The 12040-nt window shown below is 35.6% G+C and overlaps 2 protein-coding genes across 2 annotated transcripts in view; one reads left to right on the top strand and one right to left on the bottom strand.

The window, feature by feature from the left end:
• The window catches only part of Mf (myofilin), a 176089-nt gene that overhangs the window by 101840 nt on the left and 62209 nt on the right, over positions 1–12040 (top strand). The window lies entirely within an intron of this gene.
• The window catches only part of LOC138696547 (arylsulfatase B-like), a 39346-nt gene that overhangs the window by 6486 nt on the left and 20820 nt on the right, over positions 1–12040 (bottom strand). Inside the window, exons 4-8 of the mRNA XM_069821645.1 lie at positions 10064–10287; positions 9470–9728; positions 6771–6928; positions 6431–6520; positions 3913–4117 (exon numbers count right to left, since the gene is read on the bottom strand). Of these exons, the coding sequence (XP_069677746.1) occupies positions 3913–4117; positions 6431–6520; positions 6771–6928; positions 9470–9728; positions 10064–10287 (936 nt within the window). The remainder of the gene's footprint in view (positions 1–3912; positions 4118–6430; positions 6521–6770; positions 6929–9469; positions 9729–10063; positions 10288–12040) is intronic.

The following is a 12040-nucleotide window of genomic DNA, read 5'->3' as shown; positions in this document are numbered from 1 at the left end:
ACAAGACTTTGAAGTTCAGATCCGATGAACGAGATACAGGTTGACTGATAGCGGAGTGATGGACGAAGATAGGGGAACAGGCTAGGGCTTGTTTACTTTTTCCGGTCTGGTTGAAGGCTTGGTATGTACTAGCATTGAAGCTGGGACAGTTGGGACTACGTGAAGTCATTGCGATGTCGAGAACGAAATTCAATTGGAACAAATTTTTAAATATACATTATTATATTCCTCCCACAAAAAAACTTTCAGTATAAATAAATAATTTTATTTGAAATGGCAAAATGTGTCACAATTGCTGGAGAAAGAAACACAGCCTTAATTATTGTTGTTTAGTCAACTGTCCAAAGACAGGTCTGAACCTCACAAGTGATACCAAGAAGGCATCACTTATGAGGCAGCTAGGCCAGGAGATAATGTGGTAGGATGGCCAGTTTCTTTCCCCCTCTCGCCGACTATCTACATATTACACTAGTCAGAGTTCAGATGCATACAAACGATTTGTTCTTTCTTTGACACATTTCAAGTGAGATATATTGCCTGATAATACAATAGAAATGCATATCGCCAGAACCTCAATCAGAGGATCATCCTTAATTATGCACTAAAATGTATAATGACATGATTTTTAAGTACCGGGACCTATACTTAAAAATTATACCGTATATATCCAAATTAGAAATAGGAGATATTTAGAATATATTATTATATTTAACATACTCTTTGCTATATGTAAGTAAATGATAACCGTACTTTATTTTACTTCATTTGATTCTTAGTTTACTCTACTTTATTGTCAAGTTAACCGACAAAAATTTCATTTTGACTTCTTACTAATATTAAATTCTTGCTAAATAAAATACTTCACTTGTTTTCATTTTCAGTATAATATTACCTTCGTTTCTTGATAACGAGTTTTACTCATACGGGAGTTAGTTTATATTAAATAGAACATATTATTTTCTAAGATTTATCTAAATATTGTTTCTTTTATAGTGGTCTTATTATTCTTAGACAAGTCTATTTCTGTAACTTATGTTTTATAATTACTGTGTTTATGTCGCTTCCTTTCCTTATAATGATGATGATAGTAATAGTAGTAGTAGTAGTAGTAGTAGTAGTAATAATAATAATAATAATAATAATAATAATAATAATAACAGCAATAACAATAAGAACAATAATAATAACAATAGTATCAATAATAACAACAATAACTATAATAATAACAATAATTTGTTTCTTTGTTTGTATGTTTTGTTTGTTTTGTTTTGATGTTTGTTTGTTTATTTATTTATTTAGGCCTATTTATTTATTTATTTATTTAATGTGCTGTGCAACAGCCAGTGGCCAATTACAGTTCAGCACAAAGACAATATAAGAAAAGCATTAGAAATTATATAAATTACAATAATAGTACAATGGAATAATTATTAAAATAATGACAGTTAAATAAGATGATAATTGCAAGTGATAGAATGGAATCATATAAATAGTATTACAAAGATTCAAGATGACGAGAATATTATAATACATATCTAAACAAAAGGCATAAATTAATACCAACTAACTTAAAACTAGAAAGTATATACTACACATTAAATGGATCCAAGTTCAATCCATACAAATTAGCACATTTCTTACATCTGCAGACTGGAAGAGAGAGGTTTAGAATTTCTATTATAAAAAAATTATGAAATCTTAAACCCTTAGTAGGAATACGAAGATTGATATTGCTTATGAATGATGACTTTACAAAAAAATAAATAGTCTAGATCTTGACGTCTGAGTAGATAAACTACAGCAATTAAAATATTTACAGTTAATCTTATATTTATAATCGGAATTAGGTAAAAATCTATAAGAACATAAGGAAATAAATTTCCTTTGAATATTCTTCAATTTAGCCGACTCAGTGGAAGTAATGGAATTCCATACAGCAGATGCATATTTCAAGCTTGAATCTAACTAACGTATAGTATAAAATTAATAGACACATAGGAGTAGAAAAAGAACAAATTATAGATCTAATTAGACCAAGCATTCTTAATGAATGGGTATAAATATATTGCACATGATCATGGAAATATAGTTATTATTATTATTATTATTATTATTATTATTATTATTATTATTATTATTATTATTATTATTACATTTGTTGGAACAGATACAGCAATTATTGTTGAAATATTTTTCAACATATTCCTCAAGAAATTCCTATCCGGCATTATTATTATTATTATTATTATTATTATTATTAGGTAATTTCATAGAAGACGGGCACCTGCTAGGATGTACTAAGTATTACCAACTTTTTTACTTTAGAGTTAAATGTTAGTGATTTTTAGTGACTTTTATATGTTAGTTCTATGTTGTTATACAAGGTGTCGCCATGATTTTGTTTCAATTTGATTGGTTATAGTTGTCATTTGTTCTAGAATTTTCGTTAATTTTGAATGGGTAATGACGTCAGTTGTTCTTGGTTGTTTGACGTGAGTGGTGTTATACTGTTTTGCTGGCTGAAGCTATTGGAAATTTGTCATTTTATGATTTTCCTTCGATTTGATTGGTTATAGTTGTCATTTGTTCTAGAATTTTCGTTAATTTTGAATGGATAATGACGTCAGTAAGTTGTTCTTGGTTGTTTGACGTGAGTGGTGTTATATTGTGTCTGATGGCTAAAGTTATTGAAAGTTTGTCATTTTATGATATCTGTGAAAGATGTGTGAACGTAGAATAGTGTATTAAATTTTGTGTCGATTTTGGTTTATTCTTCCGCTGGTGAATAAGAATTGTGTCGATTGTTGAGGAGAAAACTGTTCCTATGGTTCCAAGGAATTATTTACTGAATTTTCCGTACAAGTTAAGGTGTAATACGAGTTCAAAGAGAATTTCATTTTGTGTAAATACATGGTTTAGTTATGTGAAGTTGACTGTACGACAAAGTGTTGGTTTAGTTCTTTGTTGGCTGCATGGTTTAAGTTTAGATTGCCTTGAAGCCTGTGTCATAATGGAAGTGAAGTTAGTGGTTGTCGTTGAAGACGTCAGTGAGGATTGAATTTTGTTTGATGAGGTGATACATTATTGTTTTGTTTTGTGTTTTAGTGATTTGTGGGGGTAAAGTGCGGACGAATACTGCCAGAAAAGTACTACCAACTATGAAGTTCGAATGCCACCAAACACCATAAAAATCACAGATGAAAAATTAAACATATTTTCATTTTTTTGAAGGGCTTGTTCTTCTTTAAAAATATGAATATATGTTTGATTTTCCATCTTTGATTTTGTGATGTTTGGTGACATTTGAACTTCATAGTTGGCAGAACGTTTTGGTAATTTTCGTCAGCCATGTTGAATTTTGCCCGTCTTCTAGGAAATTACCTATTATTATTATTATTATTATTATTATTATTATTATTATTAAAGTCATTACAAAGTATCATTGCAAATAGTATTGTCCTGTATAACTGTTTATAGGCCTAAGAATAAAATTATGTTTATACAATCTACAGACGACAATGCGATATTTTCCAACCAGCATTATTTGTGTTTGTCCTTCAGGCGAATATTTATTCTTTTCCTTGCTTGGCTATACTGCTCCATCCAACTAACATGATGTGTGTATGAGTGGAGGGACTACCTTGCTAGCTGCTCTCTAAACTCTGTATTATTTTGAGTGTACTTAATTCAGAGTAAATGTGCCTCGACTTCGAACTCTAATTATAAAATATAATACCTTTCCATGTGTAATACAGAAGATGAAATTTCGTGTCATTTTGTGCAGGTTAAATGCTTTCACTTGTGTATGTTTCACGCATAAGAAACTATTAGATAATTCGCAGCATGACAAAGCAAGAGAAGTGTTGTGAAGTATTGTACATAAAATGTGTATAACGTATAAATATAACTTACCTATGACTAGCTTCCACTCTCCAAACCTGTAAGCCGCTGTTTTATCCTTCTCGTCGATGTTAATCAACACCTCTGTGCGAGGCGATTTTTCGTCGTTGACAAGACTGTTCCATTGGTCAAACCCGTCCAAGTTTTCGGGGAGGTTAGAGGCAACACCACCTGCGGCGCTGTACAGTGTAGGCAGCCAATCCGATACATGCATTAGCTGTTTTAATGAGCAAGATATAGGAATACGATATATAGCATATCCTTCATTCTGACACTCTTTTCGGTACAATCATGAACACACCACACTATAACAAGGACCACGATAAGATTCAAAAGGACCAAGACCACAAGGGCTGTGACAAAGACAACAAGAACTAGGATAAAGATCACGACAAAGATAAAAAGAATCGCGATAATGACCATGGCAAAGACAAGTATTACGACATGGACTACGTGTTTCATGGTCCATGTAGTGGTCCTTGTCTTGGTTCCTAAAGTATTGTTAAGATGGATTTATTGAGTACATACAGGTTTTATATTATCATAATTTTCTCTAAAATCCAATGCACTGGTTTTCTGAGCGTAAGTGCTTTGTACCTAAAATAAGTCCTACTTTGTAGGTTTCACCACCCTCACCTATGAGTATATCCAACTACTCTCTAAAAGTACACACACACATTAAAATGAAAATGGCATAACAAAACACATTATATAATATATCCTAACCTAAAACAGACATAAAAGTGTATAATTGGGTAGATACCATTATCCCTTCCTCAGTTCGTGTCACAAACTTCAACAGCTGAAATTCTAATCAGTCTCGTCTTCAAGAGGAACAAACCAATCTTTTGTTCGTATTCTCTTTTCCCCATGAGGTCAAAACATGCAAGCGAACTCCTATTCTAACTTAGCATCGAGGATGGTAGATATTTTCTCCGTACATGTTCTAATTCGACACACTGTAATAAAATATGTTTATAGGAGTCCCCTTCTCTGCACAGTAGACAAAGGCGCTTTCCTTCTTCGTTGACAATTTTATTACCCTTCCATGCCCCCAATCTTAGCCACGCTAAACCTGCTCTGCTATCTTTGTTACAAGAATTTATGTAGTCACACCTCCCCCAGTTAAGCATGAACTCTGATTGTTAATGTAGTGAGGACTTTTCCGAACATTGGAGCTCAATCTCTTGCCTCTCGATATCAATTAAACGCATCTTCACATTACGCCATACATTCCTTCTTCCTAAAATAATCATTGCCGTGGTTCTTATCGTGATCCTTTTCGTTGACCTTGTTATGATGCTTATCGTGATCCTTACTGTCTTTTTGCCGCTTTTAACCTGATACTTGTCGTTTTCATGTTACTTATCGTGGTCCTTTTTGCCTTTGTCATGACCCTTATCTTAGACATCGTGACCGTCGTCCTTTGTTTCTTATCGTGGTCTATGCCGTGGTCTTAATCTTGATCGTTGTCGTGGTGATTGTTGTGGTCCATGTCGTGATCTCTATCATGGTCATTCCTTATCGTTGTCCTTGTCGTAGTCTGGTATGTAGGTTGGTCGTTGTTGTCTTTTTCATTGTTCTGTATTTGTTATCAGTTTACATAATATTGATTTTCCCATTTAACAAGTGACTTTTGTATTACACGGTAGATAATCTAGTCTTCATCGCAAGATCTTAAAAAGCAGTACGACAATCTGACCGATCACAATGTTACTCATGATCTCGGATATCTAGCGCCCTGAAAATAATATTGTGAAGCCTTCACGAGGAGAAGTCAGAGCTCTCACTCCTACAGCTCAGCTCTCTAACTCGCATGCTTCTCCTCTCGGAACGTCTTCCTTATTGACCCGCACTATAACTCAGTATAATTCATAATTTGGTATGAGTACGTGTTGTAACTTGAAACGTCAGATTACATTACCTGTATATTGATGGGTAATTAAAGGTTGTAGCTCTAAAAATATTTATTTCTAACATATAAATATAATTATTCCTAGAAGTGCACAATGTTCGCTGCGCATTCGATTGTGTATAGAAAGAGAGCGAACTCTACAATTTTATAATTGAAGATGGATAATTTCTTTATGTTTCGGACACACCGAACCATCAAGGTCTATTGCGTTCGTCGCAGATATTGATGATAATGAAATATTACTTTGCAAAATGAGCCTGGTTCACCATGATTACCAGACATTCACCTTACAGTTTGGGAAAACCTCGGAAAAATTTAATCATGTAATCGGTCCGAGCGGGGTTTGAACCCATACCAGAGCTCAGCCTCGGATCGCGAGCCCAATTGTCTACACCCTGAGCTACGCCTTTGGCTCAAGATGGATGCGTATTTTTTTGGATTAAAGAAGTGTGTGTGCAATAAAGAAAATGGATGTTTTATCTTAATGTCTGAATGCAGAGTAAATGACAGATGAAGAAAATAAGCTAAAGGACGGAAAAGTTAAGACAATTTTAATCCGTATAATGAGAAGGTGTGTCAGCTTTATGGCAGCGACCTGTTCTCCTATTGGCTTACCTGATTAGAAACACGAGGACTAGATTTGAAAAGAGGACTCCATGTCAGCCCCACTACTCGAACACCACCCTCCCAGAGAGTCTTCTTATTCTGTAAGCAGAAATATGATTGATCAATAAGTCGACCAACCATGGGATTAATTCTTGTAGTAAGATAATAAGAAACGAAAGAAACAACACACATACATAAGTCGGAGAGAAGGAATTCAAGTACTACCTATGTTAATTATCGTTACGTGCCCACTCAAACTTTATTAAAAAACTGGGAAAATTATATGTTAGTATTAGGATTCTTCATACATACAGAGACAATAAATTTACGGTCTATTGATGATACTCACTCCTCGTAGAGGGAAGTTGGAGCCCCAGTTTCGGTAATCTCCTACACTGGGAGCACCGTTGTCAGAAATGAAAACGACGACGGAATTGTTCAGCATCCCCTTCGCCTTCAAAGCCTCCACCACACTGCCAACCGACTCGTCCATTTTGGAAACCATGGCTGCAAATTAGAATAAAAATAATTGTTTAGCTTAAGCAAAAACTACACAATGTATCACCTTAACTGATGGTCGATCAAACTGGCGTTTGCTATGTTACAAGCCACACAGAAAAGTTTTAACATTTGCAGGTATTATAAGATTTGCTGATGATATGGCGTTGTTAGCAGAAGAGGATATGCTACTGGAAATAAATGACAGCTGTGAGCAATATGGGATGAAGATAAATGCAAAGAAGACGAAGACCATGGTTATTGGAAGAAAAATAAAGAAGGTAAACGTTAGAATTCGTAACGAGGCAGTAGAACAAGTGGACATCTTCAACTACTTCGGGTTTACTATATTAAGCAGTAACATGAGCTGCTGCCAGGAAGTCAAAAGGAGAATAGCAATGCAAAGGAAGCTTTTAATAGAAAAGGGAACATTTTCTGCGGACCTCTGGAAAAAGCACAAAGGAATATACTAGTGAAGTGCTTTGTGTGAAGAGTGGCATTGTATGGGGCATAAACATGCACATTACGACGAAGAGAATTGAAGCAACTAGAAGCATTTGAAATATGGATGATACAGTGAAGACTAAGAAATGATGCTGTGCTGGAAAGAGTGAGTGAAGAAAGAATGATACTGAAACTGACAAGGAGGAGAAAAAGAGTTTGATTGGGTCACTGGCTGAGAAGGAACTGCCTTCTGAAGGATGCACTGGAAGGAATGGAGAAAAGTTCGGGGTAGAAGAAGATATCAGATATTAGACAACATTAAGATATGTGGATCATATGCAGAAACAAAGAGGAAGACAGAAAATAGGAAAGACTGGAGAGAGCTGGGTTTGCAGTGAAAGACCTGCCTTGGATAGAAAACTATGAATGAATGAATGAACATCACACTTCAACAAAAGTGTTTCATTAACTTCTATTATCTCTGACACTTGAATTTTTATGTAATAAATTGCTAGTTTTTAGGATAGATAGTAGTCATTGATTAGATCATCAACTTCATCTTAATCTTCAATTTATACAACAGCAATAAAATGTTGTACACGCAGCAAGCCGGCGTTGCAAAAAAATTTTGATCATGTTGAAGCGACACTCTTGCGTTACATCTCATTTCTCCATATATAAAGTACATAAAGTGAATGTCATAAAGCTCGTAAAGAAAAAAATAATTTACCCCTCCTATACTTGTCAACAAATTACCTTCATTCCCTGATACCTGCCGGTCCACTTGACTGAGATCATGTCACGTGATAATCAAGTGAGATTCCTAAACCTACAACACTTCTCTTAAGATTAATCAATTCTTTGTATAAAAACCATCACCTGGAGTATATCTCTTCTTGAGTGATACTTTTCTTATCTTAAGAAGGAAGATAGAAAGCTAAAGAATATTATGAAGAAACAGCTAGAGAAAGAAGTCAAGAAGGGCAAAGAGAAGAAAGGAGGATAGAAGAAAAACTAAGGAAAATGTAATAGGCGTATGACAAACAAAAGATTGTGAGGATAAGAGGAAGGTAAGAGAGAAGAACATAAATAAGAAGTAAAAGCTATGAGTGAATAGAAGAAAGAAGAGAGAAAAAAAAGAGAGAAAGAAAGAAAACAATCAATTTAAAAAGAAAGAAAGAAAAGAAAAGAAATAAATAAAGATTGAATGAATGAATTAAGTAATTAAGTAATGAATGAATGAATGAATGAATTAATTAATTGCATTTATTTATACATAATGGATACAAACGCATGTACACACGATCCTTCACACGGGCCAGTATGGCCATTCGTGCTACAACTATGCACACTTTGAAAGAGATAGAAGACACACAATTAAACAAAAGAATATTAACCCTTAAAATACCTTATTTTTATCCTGTACCATTATTACCAATTGCAAGACTATTAAGTAGCTCTGTCCCTTACTTCCTTGGCCCCATTGCCCTCTGCCGGTTCCACCCTGAGTTCTCGAACTTTTGACATAAATTTCCCCGCACTCGGATAGAATTTAGAGTTATTTAATATGTCATATGTTGCCAGGCGATCCCTCCTAGATTCAATGAAGGACACTTCATTTCCTCAGAGTTTTCTGTAGCTTCATACTCCGACAAAATATTGTGCGATGTCTCGTTTCTACCGCAAAGAAGAGATATTTTCGTCCCCTTTTCGGTGACGATTTTAAGTGTCCTCCATGCTTCTAGACGAAACCAGGCTAAGCCCAACCTACCATATCTGATTCTTTCATAAAAGTAAAGCACTGGATATGCAGAGGAATCTTATGTTTACATTTCCCTTGTGTTATTTGCATGTCTATATCCTTGAGGTTCTTCTTGACTTTCCGACAGACATTCCTCTTATTCCTACAAACTCTGTTGATTATAAATCCCATGCCTATTTCTTCTAAACCTCTTGCGTAATCAGCAGAAGAAGATAAAAAATTAAGGAAATTATTGATGCGGAGAAAATGAAGAAGAAGACATGAAGATAAAAGAAGAGGAAAGAGCGATATTTCTTGTTAGGAAAATTTTGGTTAACCACTCTAATGTCTGTATTAGTACACACCAGCATAAGTTCTTCTGTTGGGATCGGATATGTAACTGAATTTTTCGATCTCTTCCTGAGGTGCTTCCAATAGCTTGCCTTCGTTGCCAGCGTGCACAGCGAGGTGGCACAGGTACAAGAACAGCGGCGTACTCGAGTTGTGTTCCTGGATGATTCTTACAGACTCATTGGTGAATACATCCGTCGCGTACTTGCCAGCCAGGTCCCAGGCTACGTCCATGTTCCTCCTGAAGTCATAACCGGTCATCTGGTGGTGTTTCTGTAACGTCAGTTAAATCTGGTTTATTAGCTGAATCAGTATAAACAAGTTCAGGTAGAGAGTACTAGAAACCTATAAGCTAATAGGTCATCTATATTCGTTCTTGTACTACATGTAGAGTTAAATTTTGACTGGCGAATTGGCCAGTTGTTATTAAATCCAAGTGGTGTTCTGTTGTTCACCGACTTTGAACTGTTGACTTGCAACTTGCTTTCCATACGAAGCTAGTATAATTTGTATTCAAAGTAACCAAACGCATAACTCTAGTTATAAGTCATAAGTGTGAAGGTTTCGTCTAGTGTTAACTACATATTTGCTAGTTTTTTTATACTTGCCTCAGAATCTGACATATGATCATAGTAACTCGTGAACCCAGTCCAATAGCCAAGATGAGAATCGAACCCACGGAATGTTGGTGTGAACTGCTTTTTGTAGAAACCAAGGTGCCATTTCCCCACTATCCTTGTCTCATAACCCATATCCTTCAAGTACTCAGGTAAAATCTTTCCTGGAGGAAGAGCTCGCCTTTCTGCAGAGGATAATGGTAAACCTTGCATACCTGATGAGAACAAAATGAAAACATTTGTAATATTTTATATTTCTGTAATATGTAATTACTCATATATGAACAAAAATATTTCCCAATAAAACAACTAAAATTATTTCATAAATTATTGTGATAAAGCAACGCTTTCATAGATCACAAATGATGACACGAAATCTTATACAAAACCTTCATGCAGTACATATTTCTTTCAGTGATATAATTATCTTCTCTACATTATTATAAATACAGAACTGTTAAAGCGAAGCTGCACGGAAAAAGTGCTGGCGTCTGGCGGTCCACTGCTAGCGCGATGACGGGCGAGTTCGCATCCGTGTCTCCGGTACTTGTGCATACGAAGCAGTCTGGCTTGTGCGCATTGTCTGCTGCGCCGCTTGCATTATCTACGCAGTTGTTGGTTAGTCTCAGTTGGAGAATATCATTCGCTCCATTTACACGTAGGGTAAAGATTGGTAATTTCGTGGCAGTGGTTATTTCGTGATACTTTTTCTTTGCTCTTTCGTGAACTAACCAATGGCGTTACGAGATTCAAATTTCCGCCAAGGGATTGCATATGTTGTCCAATTTCCAGAAACATACAGCTACGCTTTGTGTGACTATTGCAGCTGCTTCAGTGAGCTTTTATGTTTGGAGAGAGCAAGTTAGCGTCTACTTCTCAGGCGTATAAATTTTGTGGATGTTTGTAATTACATTACAGGCTTATTACTAAAGGTAAGCATATGATATTTGGTACAAAGATTTATTATATCTTAATTAAATTTTAGGAAATGTTTTTGGAATTTTAGATACAGCTGTAGTCGCCATATAGGCTTAGCTTTACTGATAGAAATCTTAGCTGTTTGAGGCGAAAATTTGTTGAGTATTAAGCGTTACATTTTACACTATTTTAAAAATTGTATTAACTTACAATACGAATTTTAGAAATCTGAAGATAAGATGTGATAACAAAAAAGAAAAGGAGGACGCAATGGGTTCAGAGTAGCTTGTGTTTGATTTGTTATCATGCTAAGTGTCATTGATAAGTGCTAGATGACTTAATTGCAAGAATTGTGACAGAAGATGAAACATGGCTCCACCATTTTGGACCGGAGACAGAAGGAGACAATGGAGTGGCATCATGCAAATTCACCAAAGAAATAGAAATTCAAAAGTGCACTTTCGGCAGGAAAAAGTTTTGGCTACTGTGTTTTTCGATTCAGAAGGACTCTTGCTTGTGGACATCATGCCACACGGAACCACCATTAATTCTGATGCGTATGTGGCAACTCTCAAGGAACTTCAAGCTCGTGTTCGACGACATCGGGAGATGCAGGATGTTATGCTATTGCACGACAACGCACAGCCATATGTCAGTCTCAAGACCACAGACCAGATCAGAAAATTCGGATAGACAACACTGAAACACCCGCCTTACAGTCCTGAACTGGCACCGTGCGATTACCATCTCTTTGGTAAACTGAAGGATCCCTTCGCGGAACGAGGTTAGAATATGACTCCCTTGTGCACGCTGCTAAAGAGTGGCTCGGACGTGTTGGTCCAGACTTTTACCGTGCTGGTCTACAGGCCCTCATTCATAGGTTATGTAAGGCAGTTGAAAGGGACAGGGATTATGTGGAAAAGTGACATTTTGTTCCTAAAGGACGTATCAAAATTCTTTGAAAATAGCAAAGTTGTAGGATAAAGATATAATTTTTAAACAATTGTTATGCATTACTTTTGGAGTTACCCTAATAATATAGGCTATAGT

The sequence above is a fragment of the Periplaneta americana genome, chromosome 3, assembly GCF_040183065.1.
Source record: "Periplaneta americana isolate PAMFEO1 chromosome 3, P.americana_PAMFEO1_priV1, whole genome shotgun sequence".
NCBI classification, from domain to species: Eukaryota; Metazoa; Arthropoda; class Insecta; order Blattodea; family Blattidae; genus Periplaneta; species Periplaneta americana.
This window is presented reverse-complemented; position numbering and strand designations above follow the sequence as displayed.